The following is a 19,862-nucleotide window of genomic DNA, read 5'->3' on the forward strand; positions in this document are numbered from 1 at the left end:
GAAACCTTAAGACAGAGGCTGTCCTGGAGCCATTGGCTGGGAGGGTACCAAGAATGCTGCTGGATAACTGGGCATGGTTTCAAGGTCTGCAACAGAATCCTGAACTTCCTTTAAGCACCCCACCTGACTAGGAAGTATATTCATTTGTACTCAACATTTACTGACCATGTCTTCCCCAAAGGCCCCACAGACTTTTACACTGGATGGTTGAAGGATGAGTCTGCGGGGCTCATGGCACATCTGCCTGCAGAGGAGGTGCCGCTCTTAGTTTATGGGCCTCGGCCTGGCCCGTCCCAGGGTAAAGAGTCACTGGCCTGCTTTCCTCATGGCAAGGATACACTGCTTTGGGGACGACTTGATGTCCTCTCCTGGAGGTGTGGTACTGGTCATCTTCTCAGCATTGGGGAACTGGGTCAGTAACCTCAAGCTGAAGTCTTCTCGCCTCTCATACTCCTTACCCCGGTAGATGAAGATTTTGTTCTGCAGGGCAGGAAAGCCAAGAGAAGTCAATGGCTATGAAGGTGAAGGGGAACCTGGAGATGAAGATAGATAGATAGAGAAGGCCATTGTGCTCTTCCATCGAAGCTAAATCCACCACCAAGTGAGCACTCAGTGACCATTCTCTACATACCCAACAGGCAAGAGCAGCGTCTATTGGGTGGATATTAGTTTATCCCTTCTTTCCGCAGGTGATAGACATGGGCGTTGGATGTAGACCTTGGTGGTTAGGATTAAGAGTGCTATGAACATCCCTACAGTATTTTGGAATGACAAGATTTCTACTGATTTGAGTAAACCCTCTCTGTCATGAGCTCTTTCAGCACGGGACATCTTCCTTAGTTACACAGTTTAAAATTTACATTACTATGTTGACATTTAACTCCCCACCTGACCCCCATTCACTTGTGGAATCCCTGAGGGCAGAGAGAAGTCTGAGTAATTTCAGGACATTTCTGCTTCTTTCCAGATGCCTGGCACAGAGTGGGCAATCAGTAGACCCTGAATGAGAATTCAGTGCTTTCTCATTAAGCCCTGCTAGAAATATGAATGGCCTTTGTTTATCGATGATCCTGTGGCCTCCATCCCAAGTGTTATGATTTAAGACACATATCAGCATACCCAGTCTATGTGGTTCTGGGACTTGAACCCAGTGCTTCAAGCATGCTAGGCAAGTACTCAACCAACTGAATCACACCCCCATCTCATTCTATGTTTTTAATTAAGACTATGTGAGATAATATATATTTAAACAAAGCTCAGGTCTGAGAGTGTTCTTTTTAAAGTCTTTTGTTTCTCCAACTCTAAAGTCGCTGTGACAGTATTTATGCTTTTGAGAGGAAGAAAAGGGCCTCTCCTGCTTGCCACTACAAAATTGTGTTTGCTTTGGGGAAATGTTGGTCGTCTTGTTCTTGGGAGATCTGATTTCAAAGTAGCCCTGACTGGAAATAAAATAAGCAACCAAACAAAACACATCCATCCGCAATCGTCCAAGTCTGGCCAGTGGATTCTGCTGATGGTGTTTTTCCTTCTTTCCTTGCACCTGGGAAAGTCATCGCCCAGAGACTCTGCCAGAATACCAGTGGTGTCAGGGGTGTGGGGTGAAGAGGCCAGCACTCAGGAAGAGGTCTCCCTCCCTGACCCGACCTCCCACGGTGGAAACGTAGGCCAGCAGCTGCTGCTGCCCATCTGGGAGAGAGATAAGTCTTCTCTCTCCCCTGAACCCCACTCCTAATGGCTCTGGGGACCACCCCCAGGCTTCTCACCCGCAGGAAGGACGGGAAGCCCTGTCCATAGTACCCCACTGCAAAGTATTCAGGCTGCGGCCTCATGGCCTTAATGATGTTCTCATAAAACGAGGCTCTTTTTTTCTGAAAGACAAAACAACACATTCCACCAGAAGGTTACCAGGAAACTGTCAGGGGAAGAAATAAAAGAGAAAAACAGTCAGCTCATTTGCTGTGCTTTCCCATGTAGCAGATAAATGGAAGGTCTTTGGAGACCACCTTGTAGGCCACAGAGTGATTCTGTTCTGGGATCTGATGGTGGGGACTTAGGCCTAGGAAGGGACTGGGAGGCCTACACGCACTTCCTGAGATCCACAGGCAGTATCTGAGCTTAACCAGGTGTGTGACAGGAGATGCTGAGGGCTTTTCTGCTTTGAGCAGGTGACTTGGATAGCCACCTTGGGCTTGGACGATGACCAAAAGGTGAACTATCCATTCTTCAGTCTCTAGACTCACTGTGTCTTTTGATGCTTTACTATGAATTCTTTGAGACAGGGTTGTACGTAGCTCAGGCTAGCCTCGAGCTCTCCATATAGCTGAGGCTCCTCCTGTCTCTGCTACCCAGGTGCTGGGATTACAGAAATGCATCACCATGCCTGGTTCTATGGGGAGCCAGGGATCGAACCCAGAGCCTTATGCATGCAAGGTAGATGCTCTACACTGAGTTCCATCCTTGGCTCTTGTTTTCCTTTGTATTTTGAGCAATATTATATTATAAGGAAGACCTTGTGCAGCCTCCCAGGCTGCTTGAACTTGCTCTGCAGGGCATGCAGAACTTGAACTCCCTATGCCCCAAGCAGCTGGAATAATCATCCTTGTACCACACCCATCCCGACCACAGTGGATATGCTCTGTGACCATTCTGGGTGACAGTCTGTCAGAACTACATTGTCTTAGTTGGCTGATGGGTTGTCAGAATCTTAACTCAAGCGAGCTTAGAAATTATTGAGTGAATTTCTGGACTCTCAATGCCAGAAGCTGGTAATGTACATGAGTTACATCTTCACTAATGGCTCCTGACAAATAGATCTTTAAGGGAAAGGTGATTCTGTGGCAGTGACGATCGGATCCGTCAAGGCCCCTGCTGTGAACGTTCTCTCCGCTGCCATGCAGTGGGCATGCGGATGGCTGCACATGGGTGCCGCTTGTTTGTAAGGGCTGAACTGTGCCCGCAGCTGGGCTTAATACGCAGGCTCGGGAAACTGTCAATGTTGAGCCTTTCTGTGACACCAGAAAGAAGAAAGGTGGCCATAGCCACTTCGATTCGGGCAGAGACACTTACAAGTAAGTCCTGGTATGCACAATGGTACTCTTGTGGGGGAAACAAAGCCTGAAGGATGGGCACCTTCTCGTTGGAAAATTATACTTTATTTAGTGTGAGTGTGTGTGCACAAACATATGTTTCATGGTCCAGGGTCTGACTTATATTCTGTTCTCTCCTTCCAACATGTGGAACATGGGGGGTTGAATTTAGGTTGTTGGGCTCGGCAGCAAGTGCCTTTTCCAACTGAATCACCTCCCTGGCCCAAGACAAGTAAACTTTGATGAACATATGATGTTGATGTCCCACGTTAGTCAGAATAGGGCGTCATCGCCCAGGCTCAGCGTTTCCCCTCCTCTCCAGGGTAGTCTTCTTTTCGAGTCCCAAGGGACTTCAGGGGGAAACCACAAGGAGAACAATGGTAAAAGCTTTTCTTCGTTTTAAAGTCAAGTAAGGTTTGCAGTCCATATACCAAACTGTTCTTAGAAGCATCCACGTTCGCAGCCCCACTGGCCCAGACTTACCAGGAGACTGCCCAGGCCCTCGTAGTCAAATACTTTGCTTTCGTAGGTCTCAGCCAACTCTTTGCTCAGTTTAATGGCTTTCTCCCACATCTTCAGAAGAAGGAAAGCAGGGTGAGATGTGAGCGACGCACAGTCACAGCCCTCAGAGCTATCACCTCCCTCGGGAATCACTGGTACTAAGTAGTCAGGCAGGCTAAACATCTGTTAAGGGGCCCTGACTTGCTACACCCCCTGATTAACTAACCCTTCCTTTCCGAATGGAAGGATACGGCAGAGTGAGTAGCTCTTCTCTGAAATGCTTGGGGCTACTAGTGTTTCCAATTTGGATTTTTTTTTTCTTTTTAAATTTGGAATAATTTCCATAGACATTACTGGTTACGTGACCCTTAATCCAGAATGCTCCCGACTTTGAAGCTTTCTTCAGGCCATGCTGATATTCCACAGCCTTAGAGTTCAGAACACTTTCCATGTTGGATTAGAGGTGCCCAACCTTGGGCATCGTGAGTATGTTGCCAAAACGTGCCTCCTCCGGACAATCGGCCAGGACACAAGAGTCTCCACTGACGCAGTTTGGAATTTAAAGAGCAAAGCACCAACGGCAACGCCAAGGAAGGAGAAGTCATGGACCCAAGAGCGTGGGAGTGTGGCTGGGCGGGACAGGTGGCTGGTGTGAGACATAGCAGCAATTAGATACAGCAATCTCCTGAGTTCCGTTATTAACCATGTGGGGGCTAGAATTTCGAGCCAGTTTCAGCAGTTGAGTGATCTAGAGCCCCTGACACTAATGCTGCCATCATAAGTGAATGTGGTTTCTAAAAATAAAAAATTATTATATTTTTCTTCTGTGAATACATGAGTATGTATATGCGTATAAGTGTGTGTGTATGCACGTGCATACATGTGGTAGGGCTGTGTGGGTGTGCTGGCCTGTAGAGGTGTGTGTGGAGGTCAAAGGCAAATGTTAGAATGTCTCTTCAGAACCACTTTATTATTATTGTTGTTGTTATTTTGTTCATTTGTTTTGTTTTCAAGACAGTTTCTCTGTGTAGCCCTGATTATTCTGGAACTAGCTCTGTAGACCAGGCTGGCCTGCCTTTGCCTCTTGATACAAGGATAGAAGGCGTGCATCACCACATCCGGCTCCCAAATCACTTTTGTACCTTACCTTTTTTGATATCGGGTCTCTCACGAAACCCAAAGCATACCAGTTTGGCTAGTCTGGCTGGCCTGCAAGCCTGGGGGAAACTTACTGTCTCCTCCTCTCAATCCTGGGGTTACAGGTACCCATCCCCGTGCCCTGCTTTTATATATACATCCTGGGGATCAGAAACTCATGTCCCTCTTCTTGCATGACAAGCACTTTAGACACTGAAGCATCTCCCCAGCTTACGGGTTTCTGTTGGGGACAGGGCCTTTCCTGTGTGCTCCGTGATGACTCAGCACTTAGCATTAGAAATGTACTCAATATAATCTTTTTTAAAAATCTTCTTTCTAGTAGTACAAGAACTACTAGAACCCAGCACTCACTTTGCCTTTGTCAAAATAGGATATGATCTCTTGATACAGTTTCTCTTTAAGTTCCTGCTGGGTATAAACATAGTAACTGTCCCGCTGGAGCAAATGGGGCACACAGGGCTTGTCCGACCACTGCAAAGAGAAAAAGGGACGTGGAGATTAATGAAGCAAAACTCCAGACCAGAAAAGTCAAGAAGCGAGTTGTTTGCACGCAGTCAACTCAGCCATATTGTGTTTTAAGTTATTTACTAAACACAAAATGACATAAACGCAGATGCCCATATGTCAGTTTCTCTCGGAAACAAGTGTCACGCCAAATGGCCAGGCACCTGCAGCGTTGCCCGGGAAGAGGGGAATGGAACGAGCTAGCTAAAGCAGCCTCACTGTGCGGAAGGCATCTTGAACACTATCAGATAAGAGAAGTCTGTGCACTAGGTCTATGATCATGGAGGAGCAGATAAAACAATCACTACACGCGGACACTCCCTTCTCCTTAGTACACGGTGTCCAGTGCAAAACCAAAGACACAACGCTGAAAGCTAAGAAGCAAAGGAACAGGAACACTTGAGGATAGACTTTGGCTACAGAGATAACAGCCACACAGAAGGCAGCAGACGCAAACGATCCATCAAAATGAAGCCCATCAGATAACTGAGACATCACCAGGGTTACACAAGACTTGACATGCAAGGAACTTGGCTGTGCCAATCAAAAAAACAGCAGCAGCCCCGAAGAAAGGGAGACTAAGGGAGACTCTATGCCTTGAGAGAGAAATGCTGTTTCATAAACATGTAAGTAAATTCTTACTAAAGCCCTCCTCCAGCCCCACCGCCCTTCTTTGGTGACTGTGTGAACTGAATCCAGGGCTTTCTGAAGGCTAGGTATGAGCTACACCCCCAGCACTGCATTTACACTTCTAAAATTTTGAGGTAAAGGAGTTGCTCAGGCAGGTCTTCAAAGCGGGATCCTCCAGCTTCGCCCTCTTATAGGCTAGGCCTGTAAATCAGCCGGATTTACAGGCCTAGCCTATCAGGCCCTGCAAAGTTAGCTTCTTCCCTCCCTCCCTCCTCCCTCCCTTCCTCCCTCCCTCCTTCACTCTCCTTTCCCTTTTTCTCCATTTCTGTTTTCCTCTCATCTCCTCCTTGTCTTCCCCTTCTTTCTTCCTTCTTTCTCCAGGGCCTGAAAGTAGGGGCATGAGCCAAGCGAGCACTCTACCACTGAGCTGTATACCCTGAGCGTCAAGACATTTGAAATTTCAGGATTGTAACGCCCAGATGGAAAAACACAAAGGAGCAGGAGGCAACCCTAGGGGCGGAGGAATGGGGAGTAACTACGCCAGACGATAACACTGTAAGGAATTAATCATACCAACAATGTAGCACCAGCACGTGAGCAGAGGGAGGCCCGCACGCAAGGAGAGCCTACAATGAGACCTCCTCCGCCACCGAGATAAAGCTGCGATCTTATGCCAGTGAATAAAATTCAGAATATTCGACAAATAACATCTCTGCTGGAAATAAAAGCTGATCCACACTTCATACCTTACACCAGGATAGGACAATTTAATTTCCTTTTCTTTCGCTTTTTTATTTTCTGAGATAGACTCATCCTATGAAATAAAGGCTGGTCCTGAATTCGTTATCCCTGCCTGCCTCTGCTTCCTGTGTGCTGGAATTATAGGCATGTACCATCATGCCTAACTTGAGGGTTTAACTTTCTGGGCAACATGAATAAAAAGACCTACAGAGCTTGCCACTGGGGACCATTCTCTGGTGATATCCAGGGACAGCTAACCTCACACAGGCAGAAGAAAACCCTTTAATGTCTGTCCCAACCTTAAACATGGGCTGTTGATTTCCTTGGGAAACGGAGGCAGGAAACTCCTGTGTTTCGCTGGTGAGAATGACGCATGAGTATCATTTTAGAGTCAAATCAAACGAAACTCTAGGAGAAAATTAACTGTTGGGTATAAGAACGGAAGCAGAAGGTCTACGGAGAGACACTACTGTATCTTGGGTAGAGAGGCCAGAGGCCTGAACCTGGATGGTGCCAAGGGAGTTTTCCTCTTCTTCTTTTTTAAATAGAAGATAAAGGCCATGTTCTAGACAGCAGGGCTACACACTCTGTTCATGGAGAGTGTAGGAGTCAGTGACCTAAAGAGAAGACTGGAATGTGACTCCACGGTTGTCGCCTAAGATACCAGGCAGATGGGGTGGCCAGAAAGAGAAGGGGAGGAACAAGAATGGGAACAAAGGTTTGTGGTTTTGTCGTGTTAAATTTGAGTTATGACCCATTCAAAGATTGATACTTATGTAGAAATCCAAAGCTTAAAGGAGGAGAGGCCTTGAAATGACTGCTTGGGATTTGGGACAATCGGGGGCATTTATATAGAGCCTCAGTATACTTTGATTTGGAGAGAGGATAAGCGGGAAAGTACTTCTCCCAGGGGCTGTCCTCATTTGTAAGTCGTCTCTATAGCTTAACTAATCTCTTTATACATCATCAACGTGTATTTAATTAGAATGGCAATCCCCGGAGGCCTCTCGGTTGTGCCCTGCTTCCTAAGGCGCATCAAACAACAAATGATTATTTTCCCAGTCCTGATCTGAAAGCGACCCTGTTTATCCAGAAGGCACGCACACATTCTTAGATAAACTGCAGCCCTCAAATAAGGTTGTTTCCTACCCAAATCACAAAGTTCACAGAATTTAGTCCCGAGGGACTGAACGCATGACATACAACATGGATCTTCCGCATAGGACCCATTTACCTGCAGAAGCTCAGCGTGCAAGAGGAGCGTGTAGGCAGCTTCTGTGTAGTTCTCACAGTCTCTGTGCAAATCTCGAAGCTTGTACAAGTACCTGGTAAGAGGGGAGAGAAGAGGCCTTTTGTCACCAGGGAGGTGAGCTGGCATTCCCCAGGTCCCAGCCTGCACACTGACCTCTGCGTCTAAGAACAACAGTCCCCTTCCCTTAGGCAATAGACTCTGTCACCTCCTATTTCTCTAGCCCATGGTACCACTTCCTGCCCTGTGGTTCTCCTCGTCTCTCTATTTGGTCTTCTTAATTTTATTATTATTATAATTTTGTTGGTATTTATTTATTATTAGGTCTTGGTCCTCTTTGGGAGGTGATGGAAAGCTCTGGAAATTCTTCCGAGAACAAGTTGGTTTCAGGATCAGAGACTCACGGCTCTGAAACCAAAGGCGACTGTGGATTACTTCTTCCTGTCCCCTGGAGTCCCTCCTATCCCTGCTCGGATGCTGATGGGACTTTACTGCACACTCCCTGAAACTGTTCTTGCTGGGGCTCTGTCTTGAGAGCTCACTCTCTGAGGCGGACTGCGCACATCCTGTATTTGTAGGAGTCTATTAACAGCAACAGTGCTGCTGGGGCAGTATTTCCTGGTTTAAAACATACCACAAACCATGATAGAACTAGCAAAACCAAGGCGTTTCCCTCACTCACCTTATGTATATGTCCTCTCGCTTCTTTTCTTTATAAAAATTCTGAAATTAAAAAAAAGTCACAAAATACCAGCATGAATTAAAGGCTGCCGATGAACTTGACACAAAAACAGCCGAAGCATAACAGCTGCTTTTATTTGTAACTTCAAGAGAGTGTGCCTGCAAGTAAGTGTAGTTGCCTTCAGAGGCCAGAAGGGGGCATCAGACCATCTGGAGCTGGAGCCATCTGACGTGAGTGAGGGGGACCAAACTTGTGTCTCTGGAAAAGCAGAGCACACTCTAAACCATGACACAATCTCTACCTGGACTGCTGCTTCTCAATGCTGTCTCTTTCCAAAGAGACATCATTAGTTCCTTTAAGAAGCTCTTCTACAAGCATAGCAAGTGATGAGATACAAAGAAGTGGAGAAATTAAGACCGTGCTTCATGTACCTCCCTGGGAAGGGGGAACAGAGTGGAATCTGTGGGTGGACTGGGGACAGGTGGGGATGGGAACAGGAGGGGTAAAGTGAGTGGGGAGAGATGGAGGAAGAGAGTATAGGGAGGAGGAGACGACTGGAATCGGAGGGTACCTTGGGGGTGATGTGAAAACCAAGTGCAGTGGCAACTCCCTGGATTCTATGAGGGTGACCCCAGTGAGGACTCCTAGTAACGGAGGACATAGAGGCTGAACCAGCCATCTTCTGGAACCAGGCAAGGCTGCCAGGATACCAACCCAGCTACAAAACCTTTGCTTTACAATCTGTCCTGCCTGCAAGATGTACTGGGGCAACGGTGGCCCAAAACTTGGGGACGTGGCCAACCAATGATTGGTTTGAAGCCCATACCAGGAGAGGGAGCCCATGCTTGCTTGGCACTGCATGGATGACTAAGAACCAGAGACTGGATACCCAGAGACCCAGGGTAGAACCTAACATGACTGGAAAAAAAAAATCAGTGAAATGATTCCTAATGATGCTGTGCTATACTCCAATATGAGTGCCTAGTTCAGTTGTCATCAGAGAGGCTGCCTCTGGCAGCTGATGGGAGCAGATGCAAAGACAGCCAAACTTTAGGCAGAGAGACAGAGAGAGCCCAGGTTGGAGGTCTCCCCCTAAAAGCCGGGGGAACCCCATGGAGGAGAGGGAGAAGGAATTGTGGGAGCCAGAGGGGTCCAGAACCCCGAGAGAGCACAGCCAGCAGAATCAACTAAGCAGGGCTCACAGGGGCCCACAGAGACTCAGCAGCTATCATGGAGTCTAATATGGGTCTGCATTAGAATGCCCTCTGCATATATGTCATGGTTGTTGGCTTGTTGTTTGGTGGGGGGGGGGGGGGACTCGTGACAGTGGAAGTGGGGTACTTCTGACTCTTTTGCCTGCTTTTAGGACCCTTTTCCTTCTACTGGATTGCCTCACCTAGCCTTGATGTGAGAGTGTATGCCTGGGATTATCGTATATTGTGCCACGTTCAGCTGATGTCCCTGGGAGGCCTGCTCGTTTCTGGGGGAGATGGGTGGGGGGAGAGTAAGTGGATCTGGGGAAGAAGAGAGGAGGAGGAGTGGAGGGAGGGGAAGCTTCTGTCAGGATGTACAATATGAGAGAAGAATAAATAATTAAGAAAAAAGACCACGCTTCTGAGAAATACAAGAAATGGGAACAGCAGAGCTTGGATTATCCTGAAGTCACCTGGAATGCTTATTTCTCAGGGAGTGGGGGGGGGGGTGTATTGTGCTTGGTTTATTTTAAGCACGGAAATGCATAACAACCTAAACCTTGGAGGTCTGTAGTCCTAGGCAAGGGGAAGACTGGAGTCTGACTGTCAGCAGAACGGCACAGACTCACATTTCACGGCAGAGGTCTCTGTGTGCTACATCGCAGTAGGAAAGCAAGCGTGTGTGAATTAAAATAAAGAGCCAGGCTGAGATGGTGTGTGGGAAAGGCTGGAGGGTCAAGGTTGCACTTTCCACGCCCTTTCCAAATTCCGGAAGGGTCTGTGCCTACTGCGAGTCTGACTCACGAGGGCATGGGCCCTATTAAGATGCCCCAGGATGCCTGGGCATCTGTGCTATCAACTTGGAGCTGAGCGGCTGGAGCAGGGGTGGCTTAGCTGTGCCCACTGGCCAGCCCAGGGAGCAGGCCCTTACCAGAACATTTACGGTACAGCTCATGCGGTTCTCCTTACTCTCGTCATGCATGATGATGGTTCTGTAGTCCAGCAAGTTCTCCAAGAGGCTGCTGACCAGGAGAGCAAAGACCTCCCCGGAGCTCGAGAGGTATTTATGTTTCCGGCAATGCTCCAAGAGTCTGGAGTGGGGAGAGATCATTTCCACAGTTCGCCCTGTTACTTTTGGTACCATCTGTGGGTCTCAATCAAGTCCTAGCAGCAGGAAACTCTAGACCAGTGGCTCTCAACCTTCCTGATGCTGCAACACGTTATAATACAGTTCTTCATGCTGTGGGGACCCCCAGTCATAAAATTATTTCATTGATACCTCATAACTGTAATTTCACAATACTGTCATGAATTACAATGTAAATATTTGTGTTTTATGACGGTCTTAGGTGACCCCTGAGAAAGAGCCCGTGACCCCCAGATCGAGAAACACTGCTATAGACTTATAAGTATTTTCTGTAGAACCCAGAGTGCCCGAGGACTTTTAACAGGGCCCAGATCGAATCTACTATTTTCCCAAGTTTTACTCTTTTCTTGGGGATACAATCAATTCCCACCATTATTTAGAATCCCAGCCCACAGTGTCCTCTGAGAATCAGTTAACAACAGTTCCTCTAGTGGACGCTGTGGAAATGAGGACCCTTGCCTGCAATGTTCACATGCTCTCGCGGTTCTAACTCAGCTGTAGAAGAACACTGTCCTACGTCTTTGTTCTCTCTAGGGCCTGGCATTGGACAGGCAGCCTGAAAAGCTCAGGTTAAAGCTCAGCCCAGAAGAACTCGGTAGTTGTTTGGATGGGTGACACCAGATAAAACCATCTTCAGACAGAAAAGCTCTACAGTGAGCAGGCAGACTGGGGCTACACTTGGGTGTCATAGAGAACCAAGTTTTAGGGCTTCTTGGGTAACTAAGAGAAAATTCAGAAAAGGAAACAGGTCTAAAGAATCAGTCCAGACAAGGGACTGGAGAGCTGGCTCAGTGGTTAAGAGTACACTAGGAGGACCTGGGTTTGGTTCCCAGCACCCACGCTGGGCAGTTCACAACCACCTGCAACTCTAGCTCTGGAGGACCTGATGCCCTCTTTTGAGGGCACCTGTACTCATAAACATATACCTACCCCCCCCCCCACACACACATCTTAAAAAAAATCTTAAAAATAATTATGCCAGATTCTAGGAGTATTTCAGGAAGCTGGAATTGGTACAACCATGCTTTTCCGAGCTGATGATTCAGAATGAACAAAAGAAACAATGTGAATTTGCTCATGAAGATTAGCGGTAGATTTTTTTAAATGGATATTTTATCATCTGTACATTGTGAGTATGTGTGTGGTGGGGAGCTAATGTTCTACTGCTGAGATATAGCTCAGATTATGTTTTATTTTTATAAAGCCAGATTCTCACTATGCTGTCTTGGATGTCCTGGAACTCACCATGTAGACCAGGCTGACTTTGAACTCACAGAAACTCTCCCGCCTCTGCCTCCAGGGTGCTGGGATTAAAGGCAGGTGCTACCATGCTCAATTATCCCCAAAATCTGTCTGTTTCTATCTGTGCATAACTTCTAAACAAATCCAGAATTTTAAAGGCTATATATGCTAGGAAGGATAGAGGTGAAGAGATCTCATGGAACAAGGATAGAAAGATTATTTTATTCTGTCTACAAACAGAATAGAGACATCCAGTTCTTTAAAATGAAGGCAATTCCCCTATCTTGTTCCACTACCATGTGTTGGGTGCTGGGTCCTTCTCAGGGAGTCTTTAAGAGAAAAGATAAAAGTTGGTGGTCCTTATGTTCATACTCAGACTGATGCCAAACTGCCAAGAATAGGAGAATAACCAAATGACACAGAGGAGATGCAGAGGGCAACAGAGATGGCTGGGTATTAAAGTTTGTAGAACATGAGAAGCCCATGTGTATAGCTACCTGCAGAATGGGATGGTTAGACAATAATAATTGCAGCTCACCTTTAAAAGACAGACAAAGAAACATTTCTGTGTATGTGTATAGGTAGGTACATGTCATGGGATGTGTGGAGGTCAGAGGACAATCTCAGGATTTGATTCTCTTCTCCCACATGGGTCTTAGGGTTCAAGTTTAGGCTGTCGAGTTCCTTCCCTGGCTGAGCCACGCTGCCCACCTGCATTCAAATGTTTAAAAGTGTGAGCTCTGCAAGGAACCCCATGTTGATGCACTGCCTCACTTACTTCTAAGGATAAGACTAAAAAGTAGATACTACTCTTACAGACAGGGATGGCGGGGGGAGGTTGGTTGTATCTGTCAGGATGGACTCATTGGCTCAGACAAGATCGGAGAATGTGGTGAAAAGAGAATTTGTACTTAATCTTATGAGTCCCATGATTCAAAGACTTTAGCCACAGTACACACCCCTGTGTACAGCATTAAAAGGTTGATTGGGTAGAGACTGGGTAGAGGAGGCAGCAGATAAAGGGACAGAGTGGGCTCAGGGAGGAATGGCATCTTCATGGAGTGCAGACCAAGCTGGCTGAGAGACAACCTTGACATCCTTGAAATGGCTGCTTTGAAGCCACAGTTAGAGGTGCCCCACTTTTGCTAAAGTTCATAATTAAGACACTGGGCAGGAGGCTACTGCTGCATGTGTCTCCTCCTCTCGCCCACCTTCTGTGTTCTCCCGGGTCAGGCTGGTTGGAAAACACAAGCATGAACTCACAGTGGAGAAACACCATCAGCCATGTGGATTCCATCCACACCCCCGAGGACCACTTGCTGATGGGGCAGTGCTGAGCCTGCCCACTGGCCGCTAGGCGGGCAGCAGAAGCTCACTCTGACGGCTTAAGGTGCTGCCCTGAGATACTCACAGCTTCTCCAGAAGAACCTTGTATTGTTCGTCTCCTCGGCCACCTTCCACCTCCTGGTCCAGCTTTGTGATCAGCTCGTTCTCAAACTGAAAGACAGGATTTCACATGAGAATGTCAGATCCTCAAGAATGCATGGTAGGCAGTGGTCAGTCCTTCTAGATCTGGCTCAACCCCTTTCCAATTTCCAATTGTTTCCAAAGTAGATGGAGGTTCTCCTACATCCCACCCACTCAGATAGTGCACCATGCCTTATCAAAACATCCCAAAGCAGGTTAGCGTATCAGTCCTCGGCTTTATATGTAAACACACCTGAAAAGTTATTTTATGTTACTGCTATGCATATAAGAGAAATTCATAACCACTGTCCCCTTTGTATTCAACACAGGGTTTTGTTATGCAGCTCTATTTGGCTGGAAACTCGTGGCAATCCTCCTGCTCAGACTCCTAAGAGCTAAAACGACAGGTATACATCACTACTCTGGGTATCAATCTGATTTTTGTTTCATGACTGAGGCTTGGTGATAGGATTATTTTTGCTCAGTTTCATAGCTACAGAAATCTTCCTTTCAGTGATAATCGGTTTGTAGATGTTGCAGATGGGAAGCTTGGCTTAACTTGTTGTTAACTTGGCTCTACCTAGGATCAGCGAGGGAAAAGCCTTTGTGTAGGTCTGCAAAGGTAGAAGAGAGGAAGACTCTCCGCAAGAGTGGGCAGGTGAATGTAAAAAGATGCACCCTCTGCCTGCTGCTGTTCCTCCTGGTGAATGCATCTACCCTATCGCTGCCACCACTGACAACAACCATCTCTACTGTAAATGGGGCATAGTGTCCTAGGCTTTCCAACTTGGACTGAAGACCCAAGAGGTTCACCAGAAATCCTCTAGGCATTAAGCTCTAGATCAGGACTGCCGAAACATCCAGGCTCATGGGCTGATCAGCTATGGGCTCTCAGATTCTCCACTGAGCAGACAGTCGTTGTTTGACTACCCAGACCTGTACTGCGTAAGCTAATGTCATAAATGTGCCTTGTAATCTGCATTCAGCATATCCGTTCTGTTCCTCTTGAGAACCCTGACTAATACAGTCTATGGCAAATAAAGGGAGGTCTAGAGAAAGCTCCCGCAAACTAAAGTTCTCAAAGGCAAGCAGGGATGGATGGGAGCTGGACCACAGCACCCTTCCCTCTGCTTCCACAGGTTACACCTTCAGTCCTGGACTGTAGCATGGCAGACAAGAATAAGATGTACTAGGTCCACTTTTCTTCCTCTTGAGACAGTTCTGACTTAAAAAAGACATGGATTGCAGAGACTTTTTCCAGCCTCTGGTCCAGAGGACCCTACCATACATCTAAGTCTTTTACACAATGAAATATTAAAAAGTTAAGTTTTACAATGCATTTTTCATTCAAACTGCTGCCTCTCCATTTAGAGACGGTAAGTCAAAAGTGAATTAACTTTTCCACAGTACTAAGGCCAGGGACTGACACTTCTTACCATATGGAAGTTGCCGTTGCCGCTCAAATTGAACTCACACTGCATCATATCGAAGAAAATGGGGATGGTGGCTTTCCGGAGCTCCACTTCAGGGGTCAGAGTGACTTCCAGAATGGGACCCACCATGGATGGGATGAATTTGATTTTGTGAGGCCCTGAGTTGAAAGTAAATGAGGATATTAGAAAACCGCATCATTGGAAGTCCCGCCTTTACAATCTTCCTCCACGGGTCCCAGAAGAGAACGTTCATGTGGACACACCATGTCAATCAAGGGACGATGGATAGATACACCATGTCAATCAAGGGACGATGGATAGACACACCATGTCAATCAAAGGACGATGGATAGACACACCATGTCAATCAAGGGACGATGGATAGACACACCATGTCAATCAAGGGACGATGGCAGACCGCTGTTTTGTATGTGTGTGTGGATGACATGGTGACAGAGGGCTCATAGTCAATGTCCCAGGCAAGAGTCTGGAATCCACAAGCCTACTTTTGTACATACACACATATAAATCCCAGGGTTATATAAATTAAAATAAGAATTAGTTATGGGGGTGTGTTTTTAATGCAACCTATACTGAAAAAAAACTTTATAACAAAAAGTGAAAAATAAAGACTTCATGGAAGGGCCTGTTCAAGGTCAGACACTCACCCAGATTATACCACATGTCCCGGATCCTAAAGCCAATTTCCTTCCTCATGTCCCCATATCTAGGAAAAAGATTATAAGAAAAGGATTTGCAGTGGATCTGACCAGCATGCAATACAGTCACCCCTTGGCATTGCAGGGGCTGGCTCTAAGCTCCCCAGACCCCCAAATATATTCAAGTTCCTTATATAGAATGGCTCAGGGCAGTGGTTCTCAACTTTCCTAATGCTGCACCCCTTTAATAAATACAGTTTCCTCATTGTGGTGACCCCCTAACCAAAAAATTATTTTCATTGCTACCTCATAACTGTCACTTTTTTACTGTTATGAACTGTAATGTAAATATCTCATAAGTAGGTTATCTGGTATGTAACCCCTGTGAAAGGGTCGGTTGACCCCCCAAAGGGGTCATGATCCATAAGTTGAGAACCATTGGCTTAGGGATTTTGCACGTAAGTAACACACAGCTTCCCCCCACTTCAAATGATCTCTTAGATGACTCAGAATAGCTAATATGAAAGACTGGGGAAGATGCTCAATGGTAGAACACTTGCTGATCGTGCGCAAGGCCTTGTGTTAGATTCCCAGCACCACAAAGAAAAGTCAGGGGGGGCTGGAGAGATGGCTCAGAGGTTAAGAGCATTGCCTGCTCTTTCAAAGGTCCTGAGTTCAATTCCCAGCAACCACATGGTGGCTCACAACCATCTGTAATGGAATCTGGTGCCCTCTTCTGGCCTGCAGCATACACACAGACAGAATATTGTATACATAATAAATAAATAAATATTTAAAAAAAAAAAAAGAAAGAAAAGAAAAGTCAGGGGACAGCTACCGTGGAAGAACGTTCGGCAGGCGTGACAAGGCCGTTGACACATGAACTCACAGCTACTGTGACTGTGTCCATGGGATGTGCACAAAGTTAAGCCAGCCCAAATGCCAGCACAGACAGCAGGAGGGGATCACCACCAAGTCCCCACCCTAGCTGAAGGGCTCGTGGAAGCTGATGGCTGCTTGGGGAGAGAGTGTGTCAGTTTTATTCAGGAACTTCATCCTCAGTAGGATGACGACCATTGTCCAGTAGACAGCCCTACACTCACCCACATACAAAGAGTACTAAGTGGGCTCTGAAGGTTTTAAAAAAAAAGCCCATAAAGTTGTGTGAGAAAAGTGTATTGTGGGGGTACATAGGAGGAATTGGAAGGGAGAGGAATGGGGGTGGATTTGATTACAACGCATTGTGTGTGTGTGTGTGTGTGTGTGTGTGTGTGTGAGAGAGAGAGAGAGAGAGAGAGAGAGAGAGAGAGAGAGAGAGAAATTCTCTGACTATAAGTTAAAAAATAGAAGGAAAATACTTAAGGCAACAAAAATGTTATATAAATATATTTTATAGCAATTAATTGAAAATTAAGACAAGAGAAATGTCTGTAGACATTATGTAAGGTGCCGTTTTCCACCAGGTATTTTGGCCTGTTTGAGTGGTGGGTGCTGAGTTTACTGGTGTGAAAGGTAAGTACCCAATGAAAGAAGTAAAAAAAAACAGGCTAGTCCCCATCCCTCTGGGTCACAGGTAAGGTTGGGGCTCTGTAAGAGGTAAGGTCAGCACCCAGACAAGCTCCAACAGAGAACTGAGTGACATGGAGGACAAGGGGTCTTCTGGAACAGGAGGGACCAAACACAAATGCCGAAAGAGAACTGAGAAGACATTGTCAACTGACTGCCCAGTGACGAAGAGCAAAAGGGGCCCTGGTCTCCACATAGCAGAGACAAAGTAAGCGTTTAAACGAGGTCTGAGATAGAGGTGGCGCCATGACTGACAGCCAACTAGCAGGCTGCGTTGTGTACTATGTCTTGGCTAAGGTATGACATCACAGAATGCTCGTCATCAATCTCCTGTGGCCAGGTCTAGACTTTACATTCTCAGCAGGGACAAGGTAACACAGAGAAAGTTTTGTGGTTGTGGCAGTGTGCACCTATAGGCTCACTACTAGAAAGACTGAGGCAGGAGGATGGCGGATTTTAGGCCAGCCTGGGCTATCTAACAAGATCCTCTGTAATGGCCAGCTCTTAAAAGGTAGATATTGCAAACGCTTCTGGGAAATTAGCACAGGCCACACCTAGTCCTACAATCCCTGCCCTATGTAATTCCCCTCATGCCAGGGATCTCCTAGATATTATTTTCTTCAAGTTCTTAACTGGAAATATCTTCAGAAGCCAGGATTTTTATTTTCAATCCTATTTTAAATTCTCTTTCAATTCTATTTGAATAGAAATGTTTAGCCTAATTTCATTATTAATATCAGGTAAGCTTACGTAAACAAAATCTGATACCTAAAGTCAACAAAGAATATCTACGTCTTGTCTATTTATAAGGACATGGTAGGTTGATTTCTACAAAAAACATGCATGAAGAAAGACCCCAAATCACACCTGTCTAACTATGATATGATTGGTTTTAATTCTCAAATTTTATTTCTGCTGATATGCACACATATTTTTACATGGGTTACATTCACAGCCTATTTTTCTTTGATAAAAACCGGACTCAATCCTAACTAGATCGTTTTTCAAAAACAGTCTTGGGTTACTCAAGTTTGCTATGTTACCAAGGCTAGCCCTGAGCCCCTGATCCCCTTATCTACCCTCTCTGAGTATTGGGATTACAGACTGGTACCACCATGCCCAGCTCCCCACCATCCCTTGGCTCTCTCTGTCTGTTTTTCTCTCCCCTCTTCCTCCCTTTCCCTGCTTATCCCTCTAAGTGTGTTTCTGATTTGTAATCAATTATCTTCATTTGTAGCTGCTTAATCCAATACAAATCCTTCTTTAAAGAGGTCCTATTGCTATCAAAGATGTTTTAGATGCATGAGAAAGATCAAAGGAGCCTCCTTAAAAGTAAGCATCTCCTATTACTTACCCATTAGGGAAACCTCAAAACAGGCCATATCTTTAAAATGAGTCTCCAAATCTTAATCCTTAGTTACCCATCTTGGTAGAGAGAAACCACAGGCTGAGGAATGTTAAGTAATTTGCCTAGCTTCCCACCTATCACAGCTAGTGGAAACAGAGCTAAAATTCAAAGTCTGTAAGTAATAAATTCAGACTGCTTATGGATGACAGCCTTTGAGCTTCCAGGCTCTCGACGAATGCTGAAACAGACCTGAGGGAACGCCATGAAATGTGTAACTTCTTGTCATTCCTGAATATAACTCCATTTTGAATTCCAAGCCATCAAGCTAGAGGATAGTTTTAGATCGTATTTCTTCTCTGCAAAGTCAAGAGGCACTGTGCCTGCAATTTCGGTAAACTGACAGTAGGTGGCAGGAGATCCCAGGCAAGGGCACCTCCCCAGGCACAGGCTCCATCAATTAGCATGGGATGGCTGAGGAGGCCATGGAGATGCATTAATAAAAACAGAACGAATCCGGAGGAATGTCAGGTCAGGTCAGTGATAACACATAAAACCCACATCATCAACAACCCCTGTAATTTCTATGACAACATAATATTGTTGAACATAAACAGACGAACCACCTTCCCCACGGTCATCCAACCTTTAAAGGACACTTACTTTTTAACAATTTTGTTGCGTTTGGCTTCTGAGAAGGTTTCAAGCTGGAGGGACTCATGGGTGAGAAAAGCTACAGCCAAATGGAAGTAATTGTTCCAGAGCTTTCCAGGAGGCATCAAGTGCGCAGGGCAAAGGAGAAAATCACACCAGTGAGGATCCAGATAAAACACCCACGTGTGGGAGAGTCACATTGTGAAACACCCAAGTAAAACCCACAGGACTTCGCGTTCCTTCTGGGGTTTCAATTACTCACTGCTAAAAGTTATTAATCTTAAAATAAACAATCCAAACTTTACATTTTTCTTTGCCCTGGGGGCACAGGAGAAGTACTGCCAAGAAACGTACCTATTTATAGCAGGTGGCCTGGCACTATGTATCAAAAGCCCTCCAGTTCTGCCAGACTTTTGAACTAGTAAATACTTTCCTGATTTTTTTTTCCTGACTAAGTAACTGTGGCCAGTCGAAAACATTTCAGCCAAAGAAGGTCCTCACAGCTATTCAATGTAACAACAACAACAAAAAGGAACAATCTGAATGTTCCTAAGAAGAATCTAGTTACCATATCACAGGACAGCAGTGTAATGAAACATATTCAG

At 45.9% G+C, this 19,862-nt stretch overlaps 1 protein-coding gene across 3 annotated transcripts in view; it reads right to left on the minus strand.

The window, feature by feature from the left end:
- Dock5 (dedicator of cytokinesis 5) overlaps positions 1-19,862 on the minus strand; it is a 174,844-nt gene that overhangs the window by 19,669 nt on the left and 135,313 nt on the right. Inside the window, exons 31-41 of one of the 3 annotated variants that reach the window (XM_041663816.1) lie at positions 19,267-19,367; positions 15,702-15,760; positions 15,037-15,191; positions 13,545-13,630; positions 10,676-10,835; positions 8,552-8,592; positions 7,855-7,945; positions 5,097-5,216; positions 3,570-3,659; positions 1,764-1,868; positions 339-480 (exon numbers count right to left, since the gene is read on the minus strand). In XM_041663816.1, coding sequence (XP_041519750.1) covers positions 339-480; positions 1,764-1,868; positions 3,570-3,659; positions 5,097-5,216; positions 7,855-7,945; positions 8,552-8,592; positions 10,676-10,835; positions 13,545-13,630; positions 15,037-15,191; positions 15,702-15,760; positions 19,267-19,367 — 1,150 coding nt within the window. Of the gene's footprint in view, positions 1-338; positions 481-1,763; positions 1,869-3,304; positions 3,437-3,569; positions 3,660-5,096; positions 5,217-7,854; positions 7,946-8,551; positions 8,593-10,675; positions 10,836-13,544; positions 13,631-15,036; positions 15,192-15,701; positions 15,761-19,266; positions 19,368-19,862 lie in introns of those variants that run through there. The other 2 variants (XM_041663826.1, XR_005975585.1) reach the window with 2 other exon arrangements.

Source organism: Microtus oregoni, unplaced genomic scaffold (assembly GCF_018167655.1).
Source record: "Microtus oregoni isolate MIOR12 unplaced genomic scaffold, Mior012 000001F_ref0000356, whole genome shotgun sequence".
NCBI classification, from domain to species: Eukaryota; Metazoa; Chordata; class Mammalia; order Rodentia; family Cricetidae; genus Microtus; species Microtus oregoni.